The sequence below is a fragment of the Phyllostomus hastatus genome, unplaced genomic scaffold (assembly GCF_019186645.2).
Source record: "Phyllostomus hastatus isolate PE091 unplaced genomic scaffold, TTU_PhHast_1.1 phas_scaffold_442, whole genome shotgun sequence".
NCBI lineage: Eukaryota > Metazoa > Chordata > Mammalia > Chiroptera > Phyllostomidae > Phyllostomus > Phyllostomus hastatus.
Genome location: NW_025334030.1, coordinates 6,408,567 through 6,428,590, shown reverse-complemented (window position 1 = coordinate 6,428,590; position 20,024 = coordinate 6,408,567). Strand labels below are relative to the sequence as shown.

The 20,024-nt window shown below is 54.5% G+C and overlaps 2 protein-coding genes across 3 annotated transcripts in view; one reads left to right on the top strand and one right to left on the bottom strand.

Moving 5' to 3' along the window:
* The first annotated feature begins 199 nt into the window (after window positions 1-199).
* Window positions 200-13,824, top strand: TELO2 (telomere maintenance 2). The gene is made up of 21 exons (XM_045820919.1): window positions 200-551; window positions 1,288-1,623; window positions 2,431-2,708; window positions 4,281-4,349; window positions 4,651-4,798; window positions 5,146-5,248; window positions 5,488-5,556; window positions 5,696-5,837; window positions 5,919-6,055; window positions 6,580-6,659; window positions 6,878-6,970; window positions 7,323-7,411; window positions 7,629-7,720; window positions 7,987-8,103; window positions 8,213-8,284; window positions 9,366-9,530; window positions 10,018-10,109; window positions 10,778-10,877; window positions 11,058-11,122; window positions 11,365-11,480; window positions 12,604-13,824. Exons 2-21 carry the CDS (start codon window positions 1,289-1,291, stop codon window positions 12,708-12,710), a joined length of 2,469 nt encoding a protein of 822 aa, XP_045676875.1. The 5' UTR covers window positions 200-551; window position 1,288; the 3' UTR covers window positions 12,711-13,824.
* The window catches only part of IFT140 (intraflagellar transport 140), a 98,025-nt gene continuing 91,316 nt past the window's right edge, over window positions 13,316-20,024 (bottom strand). For both annotated transcript variants that reach the window (XM_045820917.1, XM_045820918.1), the window contains exon 30: window positions 13,316-14,046. In XM_045820917.1, the coding sequence (XP_045676873.1) occupies window positions 13,852-14,046 (195 nt within the window). In that variant the 3' untranslated portion in view covers window positions 13,316-13,851. The remainder of the gene's footprint in view (window positions 14,047-20,024) is intronic.

The window sequence follows — 20,024 nt, the reverse complement described above, 5'->3', positions numbered from 1 at the left end:
CGGAGGGCTGGAGATCACGCCAGAAAACTCGCACACGGAGGTACAAGAAAAGCCGCCCAGCCGCTTGCTGAGAAGCCTGATGATTTAAACCAATTTGGGGAGCGCAGCCCCGCCCACAGAGACCACGCCCCCACAGGCCTTATTCCCCCGCCCCCCCCAGTTCCGCGCAGGCTCCGTCGACGACAGGCGCAGGCGCAGATGCGGCCGTCCGCTCAGTGCCTCTTCCGGCTCACTGGCTTCTCACCAAGATCCATTAGGATTGGTCAGTGGGCCCCAAGGCTCAAAGAAAGTCAGCGGCAACTCGGTCTGGACCCGGGAGCTCGTGCTCCGCGGCCGCGCGCTGTGAGCCGGGTGTGGAGCTGAGCCTTGGCGGCCACAGCGAATCGGCGGCGGGTTCACAGCGACGGAGCGGCGTCCTGGCGGGCTTGCGGCCACTCCCAGGACGGAGCGGTTGCGCACCTCGCCGAGACCCCAGCCTTCCTCGCGGGCGCCGTCCTGCAGTCCCGAGACCCCCTCCCATCTCCCGGGGTCCCCTCCTATCACGCCACGAGGTGGGCTTCGTGCGCACGTTTAGTAAGGGCGTGGGACGGACCGATCGCTGTCCTGTTAGCTGGCATGCACACCGCGTAGACCAGGCAGGGTCGGGAGCCACCCGGCTCTTGAGAACACTCTTGGGTCCCTAATACAGCCTTATCAAGAGGCTGGGTGCACTGGTGACAAACTGGTGCCTACTTAATGTTACTTAGCCCTGCAGAGGCGCCCGACCCGAGATAAATACTACGTATAGATGATTACGGTTTTGGGGGAGGGAGGGGGTTTGGTAAGGTGAATCACAGATGGATGGTGCACCAGGGAATTGGAAGTGCGTGGCCGGGTGCTTCTAGACCATGGTCTCCCAGCCTCTGCACTGTTGACATTTGGTTTGGATAATCCTCTGTTGCGGGGGCTGTCTTAAGCATGTGGAAGGTTTACCAGCATCCCTGACCCCTACTGTCTTTAGCTGTGACAACTAAAGATGTTTCAGGTTACAGGCATGTGTCCCTGGACAGGTTGCCACCCTACTGTAGAGGGTGTCATAGAGGGCCTCAGGTCCTAAAAAGGACCTTACACTGTTTCTTGGTGGAAACAGTGTAAGATGTGGGTGGGGAAGGATACCGCTGGGTGACAGCAGGCGAGGGCCTGGGGGCGGTATCTGAGAGGACATGAAAAATGCTTCCCTATCCAAGACTGGGTTCCATGTGGACATCCACTGCTCCACGCACTTCTCACGCCCTTTCCCGTGAACAGGATGGATCCAGGGCTCTCTTCGGTTCGACTCACCGTCCTGGAGGCTGTTCACACCCTTTCATCTTCTGAGGATGGTGGCTACATCTTTTCCACCCTGCGGTCTCTGAAGCGATATCTTGGAGGAACGGAGAACCCAGCCCTCCCTGAGGAGCGGGAAGAGTTTGCCAGGCTCCACTTTTCTGCCATTCTCCGATGTCTTGTTGGCAAGCTGAGCCCTCACTGGCTGGAGCTGCTGCCCAATGGCCAGTTGGAGGAGTTGTGGGCCAGCTTCTTCCTGGAGGGCCCCGCTGACCAAGCCTTCCTGGTGCTGATGGAGGCTCTTGAGGGCGTTGCTGGGTGAGTGGGGCTGAGTCTGAACATGGGGTTGCTTGTCACATCCAAAGCATAGGCATGGCCTGAGAGATTGTGAACCAATGGCAGGGCACCTGAAAAGTAAAAGCAGTTTGTGTTAATCTTTGAAATGGGAGGGCCCTTGCTCTCTGTCCTGCCCCTGATGTGTGGGCAGGTGAAGGGAGGAAGTAAGAGTGTTTGAGTCCCTGTGGCTGAGGCAGTGGGTTAGCTCCAGACGGAGGTGACACGCGTGGAAGTTCATCACCATCCTCTTGGCGCTCTCCTTCACCCTGTGGCTCCCAGCTCTGCAGTGAGGCATCCAGACACCACAGCAAGGGACCCCTCGCTTGGAGGGGTTCCCAGATTCCACATCAGAGCGTAGCACAGTCCTCGTGAGGACGCCTTGTGGGAAAGCAGGGTTTTCAGCCATTGCTGAAAAAAGCGAGCACCATGTGAAGAGGTGGTGCCAGAAGAGGGCGGTGGTGTCCGGCGTGGTTCCAGGGCAGGAGGCTACCCAGGGCTCAGCAGGTACTGGTGTTCCACTTCATAGTGAGATTTAAGTACCCTTTCTTTCAATGTATATGGGGGGGTGAAAGGGCCAATTAAGTTGTTGAGATTAAGTTATTTTATTAAAGATTTATTTATTTTTAGAGAGGGGAAGGGACCCTTTGGTTCGCAGGCCAGCACTCAATCCACTGAGCACACCAGCCAGGGCAGGTTACTTGTTTAACAATGATGTTACAACACCTTTGGCTAAGGATGCTAAGGATGGAGGGGTTGGGGCTCTGCCCATCACACCTGCTCTTGGTTCAGTCCCAGTTTCCGTCTGATGAAGATGGCGCGGCTGCTGGCCCAGTTCCTGAGCGAGGGCAGGATGGCTGCTGTCCTGGAGGGGCAGTGTCGGCAGCAGACGGACCTGGCCTTTCCTCTGCTCCAGGAGACGCTCCTAATCAAGGTGGTGGGCTTGCCCGACCGCCTGGGCAACTGTCTGCAACATGAGAACCTGGCTGAGTTCTTCCCTCAGAACTACTTTCCTCTGCTTGGGGAGGAGGCCATGCGGGTGCTGCAGGCGGTCGTGGACTCTCTACGAGGTGAGGGCCCCTCCAAGTGTCCTCTTCCAATCATTTCTTCAGGCTGCCATCCCCTCCTTCCCTCCCTGGCCTTAGTGCGTTTTGCAGTCTCTGGAGGGTGCCCTTGGTAGGTCAGAAGTTGTCTCCCGTTTGGGTGGTATTTGACTGAAACGATAGTTTCACCCACTTCTCTGCTATTGACCTTGAAAATGCAGCTGACTTTTGTTTGATTCTTCAGTTCTTGGGTGGATACCGGCGAAATCAGCCAGGTGGCGCTGCTCACTGCTGGGCCCTTACTCAGTATCAGCGGATGTCCCCAGTCTGAAAAGCGGAATTCTTAGTGTGCCGAGGTTCATCTCACTTGGCTGTTGGCAAGAGTATGCTTGTCCTTGTTGGCTTGGGTCTGTCTCAGTGTCTTTGTTACTGGGCATTTGGGTGCCTGGAGGGGCGCTGTGGGAGTGGCTTCTTGCTCGCCCTCTCATCACACAGTCTGAAGTGTCAGTCGTGGGGGCAAGTGTCTTGCCTGGGAGTGTTCAGTGCTCCCGCAGCTGAAGTTGTGAAGCTCGTGCCAAGTTGGGCGCTGCTCAGGCCCTTCCGACCTGCTGTTTTGTGGGGTCCCGGGACCCTCCACAAGGGAGGCACTGTCACTGTCTAGGAGGAGAGACCCACAGCGAGGTGAGGCGCCTGCATTTATCTCGCCAGGGCTTCCAGCCCCACCCGCTGCTTTTTGCTGGGTGATACCGCTAGGTTGTTCCACAGGCATCTAGCGTGCATGGAGTCTGCCTCACTGTGCGGTGGCCGGCTGGCTCCCCTTCTTCAGACCGCAGACGCCACATTCCATCATTCCCAGTGCGCACGGGTCCTGTCTGCGTCCCAGTTGGCTCCTTCACCCTGCTCTGCTGCTGGCGCGAGTACCCTCTCCTTGCTCCTGTGTCCTCCTTCCCTCCCTTCCTTCCTGCGGGTGGCTCAGAGCCCCACCTCCTATGAGTAGCTGACCGCCTTGGCCAGATCCCTCTCGGAGCTCTTCTCCGGGCACTGTCATACTTGTTCCTACTTCAGGGGATCGTTATGATGATTAAGTGGGTGAACATGTGTAACACCTTTTTTACACACTCATATGTATGTGTGAAAATATGTGTATTCTTGTATATATATTGTATTGTATATATATTGTTTAATATATATGCATATATGTGTGTGTATGTATGTGTGTGCACACATACACATATGTGTTTTATTGATTTTGAGGGACAGATAGGCAGACAGACATCAGTGTGAGAGAGAAACATCGATTGGTTGCCACCTGTATGTGCCCTGACTTGGGGATCGAGCTTGCGTCCTTTTGGTGTGGGGGACGGCACTCCAGCCAGCTGAGCCACACGGCCAGGGCTATGAGTAAACAGTTGTTGTTGTTGGCTCTTCTGGTTAGAAACGATCCTATTTAGATTATGGTTCAATTAGATTGAATAAGTTGGCATTTGTACAACTGGGAGTCCACCTGCCCAGGAATGAGGTTTGTCCCCGCTCATCTGAGGTTCTTTGACAGCCTCAACACTGCCCTCCTTTAACATCTCGGTTTCCTTCCTGTCCCAGGCGGCTCGGACTGTTCTGTCTCCTTCGTGTCTCAGGTTCTCGGGAAAGCCTGTGTCTACGGGAGGCAGAGTGAGTGTCTCCTGTCTGGAGAGGAGCCACAGCATGTCCTGGCCTTCTCCCCGCCCTCCCAATGGCTGTCCTGGGAGGAGGTGGGCAGCATGGGTCCCTGGCGGAGGGTGGGTTGCTATGTGTCCTGAAACAGCAATGGTCCCCTTGCCCGGGCCTGGCCATGGGTGGGCTGATGTCAGCTGTCCAGGCTCCTTGGTGGGGCCTTGGCTGTGCAAGTGGTGGGCGTGTGGGCTGCAGACACTGGACGCCCCACAACCCTGAGATCCTGGGCTCAGGGCCCCCTCCGTTTGCTTTCCCTCAGAGGAGATCCTGGGCGTGCTGGTGCCCAGGCTGACGGCACTCACCCAGGGCAGCTGCCTCTGGCAACGGGTCTGCTGGCACCTGGTGGAATGCGTGCCCGACCGGGCCTTGGAGGCTGTGCTGACAGGGCTTGTAGAGGCTGCCCCTGGGTAAGAAGCAAGGCATTCTTTTGCTGCAAGAAGGTAGGCAGTGGGGATCCAGATGACATTTTCCTGCCATCCCTTTGTATGTAGTCGGTTTCTGGCCCTTCACAGGAAAGGCTGGCCACCCCTGCTCTAGGTGAAGTACTTAATCCCGGATGTAGTCAGAGAAGGGAAGTGATGTTCTCTTGCATTGAGGTGCTGGGCTCTCCCTGGTCTCCACGTTTATCGGGAAGAGGAAGGATCAGGACCCACTCAGAGCTGAAATGCTCACCTGGGCTCCTCATGGTTAGTGCGGAGCCCTGGATCCAGTCTGATATGTTGAGATTCCCTCTCCCCTCAACTGTGCCTCCCAGGCCTGAAGTCCTCTCTCGACTACTGGGGAACCTGGTGATGAAGAGTAAGAAGGCCCAGTTTGTGATGACCCAAAAGCTTCTGTTCCTGCAGTACAGATACACGGTGAGAGTGCCAGCAAGGGTGTGGGCCCAGAGCTGCCTCAGGTCCCAGAGAAATGACTGTAGCTAGTGTAGCTGCAGCAGTATTCAGTTGCCTGGGAAACATCATTGTCCTTCAGCCAGACCTGTTCCCATGGCAGGGCTCCTGGGCAGACAGCCCTTGGCTTGCTTGGCTGCCCTGGCCAGGCAGGTGGGCAGCATCTGCCCGGCAGACAGTGAGGAGATGCCTGGCTTCTCTTGCAGACGCCTATGCTGCAGAGCCTGCTGGGGTACCTGGCCCTGGATAGCCAACGGCGTCCGCTCCTTGTAAAGGTCAGTCCTGTCTGGCCCTCAGTCCCTGCAGTGTCCCAGGACCACCTTCTGGTGGGACAGGGAGTGAGCGCCTTCCTGCCTGCGATGCAGGGAGGCGGGTGGGGCGGTCTGAGCAGGCCAGGGCTGTGTTGCCCACCAGGTCCTGAAGGAGCTCCTAGAGATGTGGGGCAGCAGCAGCGCCGTCCGCCACACCCCCCTGCCGCAGCAGCACTACGTCAGCAAGGCCATCCTCATCTGCCTGATGCACCTGAAGGACACGGAGCTCCAGGACAGCCGAGATGGTGAGCAGGTAGTGCGGGCACCCCGACCTCAGCCCCTGCTCCTCACGCGAGTGCTCAGTGTGCATATGTTGGTGCTTCCAGAGTTGCTGGCCAGTCTAATGGCAGGAGTGCAGTGCCACCTGGACAGCAGTCAGCCTGCTGTGCGCCGCCTGGGCATGGTTGTGGCTGAGGTGGTTAGTGCCCGGATCCACCCTGAGGGCCCTGCCCTGAAGTTCCAGGTGAGCAAGAGCTGTGCCCACGTGGTCTCCCCAAGCTGCTGTCTCTCTGGCCCTGATGTCACCTCACCTTCCTGGGTCTGTGGTCATGGAGCATCTCTCTGCTGGTGTTGAGTTGGCCTCGGCAGCCCTGCTGAGGGTTCATGGCTCAGAGGGGAGTGGAGGCAGAGCCCCTCAGCTGTGCTCAAGCAGGTCCCCCAAGTGTGTCCCTGGATGTTTAACTCTTACACCAGGCTAGGGATCCCCTCCTCACTATCTTCGGCGCCCTCTGGGATGTCCTCGGGGGCATTGCCACGTTTGCTGTATCCCAGGGGATTCTCAGACCCCTCAGGAGGGGCGGGGCCCTTCAGCACACCCAGCGCTGCCTTCTGCCAAGGTAGATGCCTAGAAAGTTGCTCTCAAAAGGCTCTGGCTATCAGAGGCTGGAGGTGTACAGACTGGGGCTGCCGTGGGAAGGCCCTGAGGGGCCCTGGCTCCAATGCCCCTGCTGTCATGCCCCAGCTGACCCCAGGTCTTTCGAGTTGCAGTATGAAGAGGATGAACTGAGCTGCGAGATGCGGGCCTTGGCCACGCCCCAACCTGCTGCTGACAGCCCCTTGGAGGCAGGGTGAGGTGTCCCCACCCTGAGCTCTGGGTATGGTTAGCCAGGTGGGGGCGTTTCCTGCATGCGTGTTAGATTCTCTCTTGCCATCCTGGACTTGTGTTGCTGAGACAGAAGCTAAGAAGACGAGGGTGGGGTGGATGGAGTGTTCCCTTGGGAAGCATATGTTTGGGACCAGAACCTTGTGAGGGTTTCCTGAAGGGCTCCTCCTTGTTTCCCAAAAGCCCGTCTGTTGCTGCAGAGACCCCTGACAAACAGACTCTAGACAGCGGCGTCCCCCCAGTCCGGCCAGAGGGCTGTGAATCTGAGCTTGACAGGTAGGGCGGAGGTCTCGGGTGGGAGGGCACCGAGGCCTCGGTCAGTCCTGCACGGCGGGTGTCAGAGCCCCTGAGATGAACTCAAAGGTGATGGTCAGCCTACAGCACCGAGCTGGCCCCGAGCTCTCTCCAGTCTTTCTTCCAACGTGAAAGCCAACACACAGGGCTCAGCTGCAGTGCAGCCTCAGCCTGTCAGCCGTTCCTGAAGCTTCAGGGACTGGGAGGTGAATTTTGGTGACTCAGGAGCTTGTCCTGGTTGTAGAGGGCGTGCGACCTTGCTCTCAGGAGCTCCCTCCCTGCCTGTTGTCTGCTCCTGGGTGACCAGCAGTCTCCTCATGTCTGTGTTCCACAGCGATGATGAGTTTGTCCCCTACGACATGTCGGGGGACCAAGAGCTGAAGAGCAGCAAGGCGCCCAAGTATGTCCGGGACTGCATCGAAGGTGAGCCTCTGCACTCGGCCGGGACAGCTGCCGAGCACCCTGTCGTGAGGCCTCAGCCCTGAGCACAGCCCCGCCCTGGGGCAGCTGGGCTGTGGGACCCGTTCATATTCTGGGGGTTCACTTGCCTTCTGCTCAGGGCCCAGGCCCTGGCTGCCAGCTCTGCTGTGGTCAAGGTCAGGGCCTAGGATTGATGGAGGCCTGTCTGGGCTCTTTGCAGCCCTAACCACGTCGGAGGACTGGGAGTACTGGGAGGCGGCCCTGCGGGCCCTGGAGGGGCTGGTCTTCAGGAGCCCAGCTGCCACTCGGGAGGTGAGCAGGTAGAGGGGCTGGGCTGCCTGGTTCACGGGCAGCCTGGGTGGGCGATGTCCTGGGAAGAACGTCGGGCCTGAAGGATCCTGGTCTGACTCATGTTATATGCTGTGGTGGCTCTGTGTCCCCTTAGGAGGCCTGTATTTGGAGTCTGCTGGAGTCCCGGGCTCTCTGACATGTGTCCCTTCCATTGTAAAGAAACCTAAGGATGGCGGGGGGCCTGGGGCAGGGCTGGGGGCTGAAGGTACCCTGACCACTGTGTGCAGGTGAGCGTGGAGCTGGCCAAGGTTCTTCTGCACCTGGAGGAGAAGACGAGTGTTGTGGGATTCGAGGGGCTGCGCCAGAGAGCCCTAGTGGCTGTCATAGTCACAGACCCAGCCCGGGTAAGTCCCGGTGGCTCTGGGATGCCAAGGTCACACCCCTCGGTTTGTGTCTGTGTTGGGCCCTACCTGCAGGGTTGTGACCCATCGACCTTTCATCTGCCTGGCTTAGGTGGCAGAGTATCTGACCTCACAGTTCTACGCTGTCAACTACAGCCTCAGGCAGCGCATGGACATCCTGGACGTGAGTGACCTGGGGTCCTTGTCCTGTGTGTGAAGCCCAGTTGCCCCAGTAGGGAAGGGGCCAGGCCTGGCACAAAGCCAGGGAGCAGATGTTTGCTAAAATCTATGTGGGCAGGACCAGAGGCCTCCTGAATACCTTGTCATTGGGACCAACATCTGTCCAGTAAAAGGAAAGGGAATTCTGACACCTGCGACAATGTGGATGAGTGTGGAGAATGTTATGCTTAGTGAAGTGAGCCAGACACAGAAAGACAAGTACCATGTGATCCCACTTACATGAGGCCCCTAGAGGGGCTGCACTGTTAGAGACAGAGTAGGATGGTGGTGCCACGGGCTGGGGCAGAGGGTCGCTTGGGGAAGCTGCAGGTGTCCCGGAGATGGCGGTGGTGATGGCTGCACAGCAGTGTGAATGCGCTTAACGTCACTGAGCTGTGCACCTAACAGTGTTTAAGATGGTGCAATGTTAGGTGTGTTCTACTAGATTAAAGCAAAGACCAAGAGAACACAGAAAAAATTCACCATTTTAGTGGTTGTGACTCAGTGGCGTGTGACACATTCATGATGTTGTGTGACCGTCACATCTGTCTACTGTCAGAAGATCTTGCAGCACCCTGAGAAGACAGCCCGCGAGCACTCACTCCCCTCCCCAAGCTCTTGAACCACCAGTCCGCCCTTGTTCTCTGGATTTGCCTGTCGGGGTGCTTCCCATAAGGGATGTCATACTTGCGGCTACCTAGGTCCAGCTTCTTGTACGTTTTCAGGCACGTGCACGTGCAGCCTGCATGAACTTTCCCTATGAGGCAGGGGGTAGGGTCGGACGAGCTTTGGGAAGAGCAGTGGCCCAGGCAAGGGGAAGGAGGTGCTGGCTGGTCACCAGGAAGCATGCCCACCTTTCCCTCTTGTCCCTCCACCAAACGAAGCAACACTGAGATGCTTGGAACCTACCGTGTGGTTCCCCGAACCTCCCTCTCGAAGACAGCAAGAGCTGCTGGCGCGGATGGGACACTCAGTTTACCTTAAACTAGAGAACATTATCATTTCCCAGATTGACGGTGGCTGCCCTGGGTCTTTATCTCCTCCAGGTCCTGACTCTGGCAGCCCAGGAGCTGTCTCGGCCTGGGCGCCTCGGGCGGGCCCTGCAGTGTGGCTCCCTGGGCCCTGCCTGCCAGCCTAGCTGCGCCGTGGCTCCCACCTGGCGCGCAGTGGTGGATGAGAGGGTCAGAAGGAAGACCCGGCGCTTCTCGAAGGTCAGCCAGGACTGATCAGGTCCTCCTGGGTGGGGACTGGGGCAGGCTGGCTACGTGGGCGGCTGCCTCCAGGCCCTGTCCGTGTGGAGGGGGCAGCTCCAGTGCTGGCGTTCTGTGAAGGCAAGAGTTTCTGGCGCAAACTCAGTGGTGTGATGTGCTGTAGGGCATCAATGTGAACTGGTTCTAAGAAATGAATACAGAATTGGTGTGGAAAAAAAGCCCCAAGAATTGTCATCAACAGCAGATGACCCGGTGTGGGCTGTGTTGTCAGGGGTCCTGGCTAGGCTAGGACTGACCTTGCCCCCAGGGACCTTTGACCATGCTGGAGACATTCTTGGTTGTCACAGGGATGGGTGCTACTGGCACCCAGCCGGTGGGGTCCGGGGGCTGCTTACCCTCCCATGGCGCCCATGAGAATGTCCTTCACGGGGAGAGAAGCTGCGCTCCGGCCCGGCACGGCACCCCATGAGCTCTGTGTGTTTGGCAGGGCTCTCCCAGGCAGGCACCGGCTGGCGGCCCCAACGAATTCAACTCAGTGGCTGGCTACTTCTTCTTCCCCCTCATTCAGGGTTTCGACAGGTGAGTGGGAAGCCTGCGCTTTGGGGAACATGAGCCCTGGATGCCTTCGAGGGCAGGAGGCTTCCCTGGGTGGGGTCTGAATGGGGGCTTTGGGCGGCAGGAGGATGACGACTTCAGCTGTGGTTGTTCATGGCTGAGATTAACGTGACAGGGTGAGGGCATTAAGTGTCACGTTTTCTGTCACAGATGTCAGGTTTGTGGTGGGGCCAGAGTCTGGCTGTGGTGCCTCGACACTGCAGGTGCTCTGCCCACCCCTCCTCTGTCATTGCCTTTGTGTCCAGCCCTAGCCTGAGTGGGCTAGTGACATCTCCTCACCCCCCACCACACGGGGTGGGATGCCCTGATGATGGTGGAGAGGGCCAGGGGCTGGAGCCCTTCCCTTCAGAGGCAGGGCAGGGGGCTGCCGCCTTTGCTGGGTGTGGCCCTGCAGGGGCCGGCCTTGCTTCCCTCACGTGCCACGGCCCCTCCTTCTGACCCAGGTTCTGGTTTGTGCCAGGCAGCCTTGCAGAGTGGGTACCTTTCCAACACCTCCTTAGGGCTCTGGGTGCCACACGGGGATGGGCACTGAGGAGCAGCATCTGGGCGCAGGGATGTCCGTTGGTGGCCTAGGAGTTGGCTGAATGCCAGATCTGCACTGTTCGCTTGATTCGCTTGATCCTGTTTTGTAGGCCACTGGTGACCTTTGACCTTTTGGGAGATGACCAATTGGTTCTTGGAAGACTGGCCCACACCTTAGGGGTTCTGATGTACCTGGCTGTGAATACCACGGTGAGCTGGGAGATGGCTGCTTATGGCCCCCACTTTGCATGCAGTGTCCACCTGTGGTTTGTCCTGCCTGTAGTCCTCACCTTTGGCCCTGGGGACAGGAATGTTTGGACCTGAGGAAAGTGTCCCAGGTGGGGACTGCTGGGCGCTGGGACTCCTGCCCACTGGCCCCTGTTGTTTCAGGTGGCTGTGCCAATGGGCAAGGCTCTGCTGGAGTTCGTGTGGGCTCTTCGCCTCCATGGTGACACGTGAGTGGCCAGTGGGCTGAGGGCAGTGGTCCCGTGTGGACATAGTGTGGGGAAGGGGGATGTGAATCTTAGAGAGTGGATATTGGGACACCATTGGTGGCTTTTCCTGGCACTAAGAAGGAGGGGGTTAGGCAGGCCAGGTGTGCTTTTGTTGCTGCGTGGCTGCCGTGCTCAGAGGAAAATCAGGTCTCCCTAGCTAGACTGTGGCTCTCCGAGGCTCAGCCCGCCACCTTGCCCAGCAGCTACGTGCGCCGGGGCCTGCTGTTCGCCGTCTCCTCCGTTCTGCTCAGCGTTCCAGCTGAGCGGCTGTTGGCAGACCTGCCCGACGAGCTGCTGGAGGCCCGGTCTTGGTTGGCAGGTGAGGACGCAGCCTCAGGCCGCGGCAGCGAGGCGGGTGGGAGGCTGCTGCAGCTGAGGGTTCTAGTGGCCGTCAGGGGCGTGGGACATCGTGGAGATGCCTAGAGCTGGGCGCGTCCCGGCCCACAGCCCAGTGTGAGTGTTGTGTCCCTCCTTGTCTGCATACTAAGTGTCCCCCAGTGTGGGGATGGGAACACGGCTGTTGGGGTCACTTTGGGGAGTCCCACCAAGGGACCTGAGAGAAGGTGCCCTGCTGTGGGAGATGGCATCTGTATTCATTCTGGAAAATTCCAACTCTTCAGAAAGGTTACAAGACCCATAAAGCGAGCACTCTGTATGCTCACTGGATTCCCTGTTCGCACTTTGCCATGTGTTGTCTCCGTCTCCCTCACCTACGTGTTCTTTTTAGAGCATCTGCTGTGAGCAGTGCAGCCTCCACCCGTAGCCTGCGGAGCCAGCACGCCCACTGCTCCCCTGGGCTCACGGCTGGGACTGGGCCGTTTCATCTGTGGCCACGCTGGAAGGCCCAGGGGTGCAGTGACAGCCTTTTCTTTCTCTCTGCCGGATCCCGGGTCCCACCAAGGACCTGTCCTGTGTCCCCAGCTCCTCCAGTCCACTTGTCCCCCGTGTCTTTTGCCCTGCTGGTCGGTGTGTGGGTTTCTCTGATTACGTCTAATGTTACATGTGTCAGGATGGTTCTAGGCGATGCTGGTCTTTCCCAGGGTTGCAGGCACGAGGCATCCAGCCTCCCTCATCCCAGGATGGGCTCCATTGTTCTGGGCTGCTTCCCTGGGGTGAAGGCCGCAGCCTTGGAGTGACTCTTTGGAGGGACGCGTGTTCACTCCTCTCAGGGGCGTCGCTGGGGTTCCTGGTGGAAGGGAGCATCGCCCTTGTGCAGGGACGCGGTCAAGGGCCCTTTGCTGGCCTCTAAGGTGTTTCTCTCACCGGGGACCTTAGCAAGAGGGTGATGGGCCCACAGGCCTGAAGCCCAGGGTACCTGGCCGTGCCAGGCCCCTGTGGGGGCTCCTTCAGAGGGACTTCAGGGGAACAGAACTGGAGAGGGCTGGCTCACTCAGCACTGTGTAATGCCGCCTGGGTTCTGTTTTCATTTTCGTCTTTGGCAGATGAGGCCAAGAAGGACCCAGATGAGGACTGCAGGGTACTGGCCATGAAGGCCCTGCTGCTTCTGGAGAAACTCAAAGACAAGCTCCTTCCACTGCCTTCTCCTTAGTCCCTGGCTACCGTTCCTGCTGGAGGAAGGGAAAGCGGGAGGGCCGAGCCCAAGGCCTGAGGAGCCAGGCCGACCCACAGACCGGTGGTGCAGCCACCTGTGGGGCGGGGCATGCACCCGGTACTGAGTGAGCGAGTGGGAAGGCGCACTGCACTGCTGCCCATAGCTCAGGAGGTCTGAGTGCTCAGCTGAAAAGTCCACGCCAGGGCCTCTGGGTGCTGCCCCCAACAACAGGACACCCTGAACACTGGGGTGGGGGTTCCGAGGAAGGACTCAGGACAGGCTCTGTGGGCAGCTGTGGGGGGAAGGGGAGGGCACTGCTGCTCAGGGCCCAGATGTGCCCCAGTGGGAGCTGCCAAGACGGGCAGAGCAGCGGGCTGCCGGGCCCCTGTGGGCCTAGCGTTGTGTCCTCAACCCCTTTCCTCACCTAAGGCAATGTTACAAACAAAATAAAGAATACAGTAAGAATAAAAAGGAGCTGCAGGTGCTCAAACCCATGCCTTATGGTTCCCACTGCTCAGGCAGAGGCCTCAGTGCCTAGACGAGCCCTCCAGAGGGGAGACATGAAAACATGGGCAGGACAGGGCAGGAAAGGGACACAGGCCTCTGAGGAAATAAAATTTATTAAGAGTTTCAGCAGCTGGTGGGTGGCGCCCGAGGTCACCTGCCCTCACTATACATTGGTGCCAGCTCTTCCCTCACACTGGGAGCCGTGACAGAAAGGGCACAGGCTGCCTCACAGAGAGAACCACCCACCGGCCACTCTCGTGTCCCCTCAGGAATGGCCCTGTGGTCAGGAATGAAAATCCTGCTGAAAAATGTCAGCAACCTACTTGGGTGCTGGGATGAGGCAGTGAGTATACTAACGTCCTCAGTTTGTGGAGTTCTAGAAACTCAGGCTTTGCAGTCTGTACGTGGAGAAAGGCGTGGGAAAAATGAGCCAACTCCCTTGACAGTAAAGGGGCTGAACCACACCCCACAGGAGCAGGAACGCAGAAGGGACGGCACCCTCTCCTTATAAACAGATCAGCCTGTGCCCTGGGCCCTACAGCTATGTACTCAAACACAAAAGTTTCTTTTTTCCCAAAAAAGGCTCTTAATGACTAGAAAGTTCCCAAAAAGCTTTCCCAGCAGCAGCTCCTCAGGGGTCATTTTCAACCTCCTCCATCACCTCCTCGGGGTCCTCCATGCTGTCATGGTGGGTCTGCTCGGGCACAAGGCGTGCTGGAGGGATGCCCAGGCCCTGGTGCACGGCGTCCACGGTCTGCTGGGTCACGTAGTAGGATACCTTGGTGGCAGGAAGGCGTCTCCGCATCTCCTCCAGATACTTGTAGGCCTGCATCACAGAACAGCCATTACCGGGTCAGCTCACGTCAGGACCAAGGACCGGTGCCTTCCCTGCAGAGTCTCCTGAACACCTGCCCCTGGAGGTCAGGGGAGAGCCGTCCCTGCTTCTCAACTGAGGGGCGGGGTGCAACCTGGGACTTCGGGCATTTCCTGGAGTGGTGGTGTCCGAGGACAGCCTGGCTCTGGCTCTGATGGTTAGTGCTGTGAGTTGCAATCAGAACCACCAGCTGAACAGGCTCTGTGGGCCTGTAGGGGAGGCCCTGGGATAGGAACACCCAGCTCCTGGAGAGCCTGGAGTGAGCAGCGGCCCGTGTACAAGAACCCGTGTGTGCTCTGGGACCGAGCTCCCTGATCTGGATGTACACAGGGGGACCCCAAGGGAAGGAGGGACTCATGTCTTCATCTTTCTCATGCGCTCTGGGGCATGTGCTTGTCTGGTTGGCGGGCAGGCAGCAACATGTACGTGGTTTGTCTTAATTTATTCTGACCAAGCATCCAGTGTACCCCAGTTAATTAGGCCTGTGATTAATTTGACTCTTGTATGTGTGGTCCTTGATCTGAGACTGGTAAACTATGGAACTTGTCAGTGTCTTCCTGTGGAACTTCCTCTGGTCCTGCCAGTGGGAGTATGTGTGGGAGCATGGGGGTGCTACACAGAGCTGTCTCAGGGTGGGGGGGGGGTCTGAAGCAAAACCAGCATGCTTACATCCGCTATGCCTGCCCACACATGCCTGACCTGCCCACACCTGCTATACCTGCCCATACTTCCTATGCCTGCCTGCACCTGCCCATACCTGCTATACCAGCCAATTCCTGCCACGCCATGTCTGCACCTGCTCACACTTGGCTATGCCCACTCACCCGTAGGGAGGCTATACATAAGCACAAGGGGGAAGGGAGAGGGGCTCATGTGGCTTCTAAGGCTTACCCACAAGGTACATTTTATATCAATTCAGAATGTGACCAAAATTTCTAGGAGCTTTTAATTTGTAATGATCAGATCTTAGTATTTCTTAAGGATGATAAAAACTTAGAGCAATCTTATTTTGGACAGATAAAACTAAGATACTAAAAGTAAATAAAAGATTATAAAGATATAAAGATTAGACATGGTTTTTGGAAGGATGGTAAATGGGCAGAGCAAAGCTGCGCCCCCATCCCCGAGTCCCCCTGCCCTCGGCCCCAGAGCTTGCAGACCAGAGGGAGAGGAAAGCCACACAGGAAGAGGCTTCTGTATGTATCTATCACTTGCCTGCTGTGGGCCAGGTGCTGTGCTAGGCACACGGGACACAGCACTTAGACCAAGGCTGGTCCCGCGTGGGAGCTGTGGTGAGAGTGGCTGGGGCTGAGGGAGGGAGTGCCTACACTGAGCGGGGAGAGGGGAGCAGGAGTGGGGGAGGGAAGAGCTGGGTGGTCGGAAAGGATCTGGCGGTGCAACTCCGTGATGTGCAGAGCTGATTTCTTTAACAAAGGGGCAGGAACAAAGTTTCTAGAAGGAAGACAGTCACCAAAGACAGATGAGGGGCAACAAAGAAATGTTATTGGACATCCTGACCCCTGAAGACCGTCCATCATCAGGAAACTGGGGACTGGAGTCTGATGACAGGGCAGTGAGATGTGAGTGGGGAGAGGAAAGTGAAGAACAAAGTTTGGAAGTGAAACTAAGGAAGGACGTCAGAGCAGCAACAAGGGGTTTTCTTTGCTCATGAAGAGGAAGATTGTATATGCCTAGACTTTCTAAATTTACAGACAGATTTTTAAAAAAATTTAGTCATTAAATCCCATAGGCTTCAAACGAGGGTAACGACAACAGAAAATATGTTGCAATACTTAAAATGTGATTTTTCTGTTAATTTTGAAGATACAGTAGTCTGAGCATCTCCATAGTCCAATTTTATCTCTATTTCACTTTTGCCTCCTTGCTGAGATTAGATTTAGAGCTGTGTTCTCATAATGAAAATGTGAGTGAGTGGACATGGTGGGGGACGAAGAGGAAATAAGTGCTAAGAGCAGGAAATCTGGGTTTCATGGTGCTGACCTTTCAGACTGACCGGAGGCTGCTGATGAATTCTGGAAATTTCCTGTGAATTCTGGAAACCTCAGCTTAATGAGGCTGGCATAGTTCACTAGCAACAATCCTGAAACTAGTCAATACTCAGTTTGTGAGCACTTAGGAAGGGAACCTGAGAGATTCTGTGGGGTCACTGTGGTCTCGCCAGGAACTATCTGCCGGGTGACTCAGCTGGTGGCTGAAGAAGCTGCTGCAGGTGGAGTGTGTATGTGGGTTTGGTGAAGTCTATATGACCCATTGGAATGCAAAGGAAAAATGCAGTCAGGTAGAATCTAATGTTGATTATGAGAGGATTATGATTAAAAAGAATGAGGAGAGAAGCTTCTGGTAATGGCAGAGAAATTAATATTAGACCAACCCTTCCAGACACAGTGATAAGCTGGGCAAAACATAAAAGGCACTGGAGAACCACCATGTGCAGGAAGATGAGAGGGAGCTGCCAAGTGGCAACAAGGGAGGAGCATGAGAGGTGAGTTGCTGTCTAATTGCAACTTCTGTCTCATGGGCAGCCCCAGTCAGGGCTACTGTGAGAAGCTAAAAGGCATATAGAAAATCACTCCCTTAATGGCTTAAAAAACCAGAATCAGAATTGGGCTTAACCGTAACAGCTGGAATGTGAGGAAATATCAGAAAAGGGAGAGTCATCGAAGGAGAGCCCAAATTCTGAGTGTGAACTCTGCCCTGACCTCTGGTGGACCCTACACTCTTCACCTAGTGGGGACAGGGGCAGACTCTAAGGAGCTGTGCTGAAGCTAAAGTATTTAGCAGAGATTCCAGCAGCTGTCCACTGTGGGAGAGAGTTTAGACTGAGTTGAACAAAGATGACTACAGAAAAGAAGAAAGAAAGGAAAGGAGGAAGGGGGAGAGGGAAGAAGGAAGGGGAAAGAAACAAACACTAATACACTTTGGAGGAATACAATGGGACCCAGCATCTCTTATTGGATAACATTGTATATCCAAAATACAAAAAAAGTAAATAAATACATTGCTAGACATAAGAAGAAACAGGAAAACTTGACCTATACTCAAAAAACAAATAATAGCCTTGGTTAGGTAGCTCAGTAGGTTAGAGTGTCATCCTGATACACCAAGATTGCGGGTTCGATTCCTGGCCAGGACACAAAGAATCAACAAATGGAGCAATAGGGACTTCCAGCCAAGATGGAGACGTAGGTAGACACACTGTGCCTCTTCACACAATGAAAATAAGGACAACAATTTAAAAACAAAAAACAACCAATACTAACAGAAAATTGAACTCTATGGAAGTCTGACAACCAGGAGTTAAGGTAGACACATTCATTCAGACCAGTAGGAGGGGCAGAGTCTGGCAGCCACAGCGGAGAGGGGTCGTGGCAGGGCAGCTGGCAGACCCTGGGCTCACTAAGCAGCAGCAGGTGGACCCAGCGAGGCAGTGGATTGTAGAGGGGCGTGGTGCGTCTAGTACCACATTTGTGCACAGATAAACGAGGCAAAACTGGGGCGCAAGACAGGCTGCACAACCCAGGGTCCCAGCTCGGGGAAATAAAGCCTCAAAACACTGATTGAAAACACTTGAGGGGGTTGAGGCAGCAGTGGGCAAAACTCCCAGCCTCACAGGAGAGTTCGTTGGAGAGACTCACAGGGTCCCAGGATGTACACAAGCCCACCCACCCAGGAATCAGCACCAGAAGGGCCGTTTGCTTGGGGGAAGCAGGGAAGTGACTGAAATCCAGCAGAGAGAGGAGCAAGCACCATTGTTCCCTCTCAGACCCCTGCCCCACATATAGCATCACAACCCAGCAACTGGGTTGCCTCGCCCTGGTGAACACCTAAGGCTCCGCCCCTCACTACCTAACAGGCACATCAAGACAAAAAAAAAAAAAAAAAATGGCCCAAACGGAAGAACAGATCAAAGCTCCACAGCAAATACAACTAAGTGACCAAGAGATAGCCAAGCTATCAGATGCACAGTTCAAAGCACTGGTGATCAGGATACTCACAGAATTAGTTGATTTTGTTTGCAAGTTAGATGAAAAAATGAAGGCTACAATAAGTGAAATGAAGAAAAATACACATGGAACCAATAGTGATGGAAAGAAAACTGAGTTTCAAATCAATGGAATGGAGCAGAAGGAAGAAAGAAACATCCAATCAGAAAAGAATTTAGAAACAATTCAAAAAAATGAGGAGAGGCTTAGGAACCTCCAGGACATCTTTAAATGTGCCAACATCTGAATTATAGGGGTACCAGAAGGGGAAGAGGAAGAGCAACAAGTGGAAAACTTATTTGAACAAATAATAAAGGAGAACTTCCCCGATCTGGCAGAGGAAATAGACTTCCAGGAAGTCCAGGAAGCTCAGAGAGTCCCAAAGAAGTTGGACCCAAGGAGGAACACACCAAGGCACAACATAATTATATTACCCAGGATTAAAGATAAGGACAGAATCTTAAAAGCAGCAAGACAAAAGGAGAGAGTTACTACAAAGGGGTGCCCATAAGACTGCCAGCTGATTTCTCAAAAGAGACCCTACAGGTAAGAAGGGGCTGGAAAGAAGTATTCAAAGTCATAAAAGGTAAGGACATACATTCAAGATTGCTCTATCCAGCAAAGCTTTCATTTAGAATGGAAGGGCAGATAAAGTGCTTCTCAGATGAGGTCAAGTTAAAGGAGTTCATCATCACCAAGCCCTTATTACATGAAATGTTAAAGGGACTTATTTAGGAAAAAAGAAGATAAAAAACATCTACAGTAAAATGACAGCAAACTCACAATAATTAACAACCACACCTAAAAATGAAAAAAAAAAAAAAAAACAAAGTAAGCAAACAACTAGAAGAGGAACAGAATCATAGAAATGGAGGTCACATGGTCGGTTAGCAACAGGGGAGTGGGAAGAGGAAGGAGGGGGAAAAGGTACAGAGAATAAGTAGCACAGATGGTAGGTAGAAAATAGGGGGAGGGTAAGGATAGTATGGGAAATGTGAAAGCCAAGAACTTATAAGTATGACACATGGACATGAACTAATGGGGGGGAGGGGTTGTGGGTGGGAAGGGGTGTGCAGGGTGGAAGGGAGTGAAGGGGGAAAATGGGACAACTGTGATAGCATAATCAATAAAATATATTTTTTTAAAAAGATTCAACAAATGGATGTATAAATAAGTGGAACAACAAATCAATTTTTCTCTCTCTGTCTCTCTCTCAGACAAGAACAGATAATGGAGACCAACTCAACATGATCCAGATATTGGAGGTATCAGCAAAGACTTGAGAGCAGCAATTATAACTATGCTCAAGTGTATAAAAGAAAATTGTTTTTAATGAATGAACGAATAGGAAATTTTAGTAAAGAAAAATGAACTAAGTTGAAATTCTAGAACTAAAAAACATAAACTCTGAAAGAAAAACTTTGCCAAAGAGGTAAACAGATGGAAGATTGCTGAAGAAAGTCAGTGTATTTGAAGTTAAGTCATTCATTAAGTTATCCAATTCCAATGACAGAGAAAAAGTGTCTGAAATGATGAACAGGAATTACAAATGTATGTTCATCTGTATAAAAATGCCTAACATTTAACTGAAGTCCCAAAAAGAGAGAATAAGGCAGAAAAAAATACTCGAGGGAAAAAATTACAAATTTCCCCAATGTCAGTAAAGGATGTACATTTACATATCCAAGAAGCTCAGTATCAATACAGTGAAAATGCTCACGGACATCACCATCAAACTGCTGAGAACCACATATAAAAAGAAAGTCTGAGGGCGTGAGGGAGAAGGAGAGACAGAGAGCAGCATCTTCAGAGGCCTGCCGAGGGCCCTGAGACTGCATCCGAGTAATGACCAGCGCGTGTATGTGAGGGAAGCACCCGAGGCCGGGGAAACTCCGTCCGAAGGGAGCAGGTGGAACAACCCCTGAG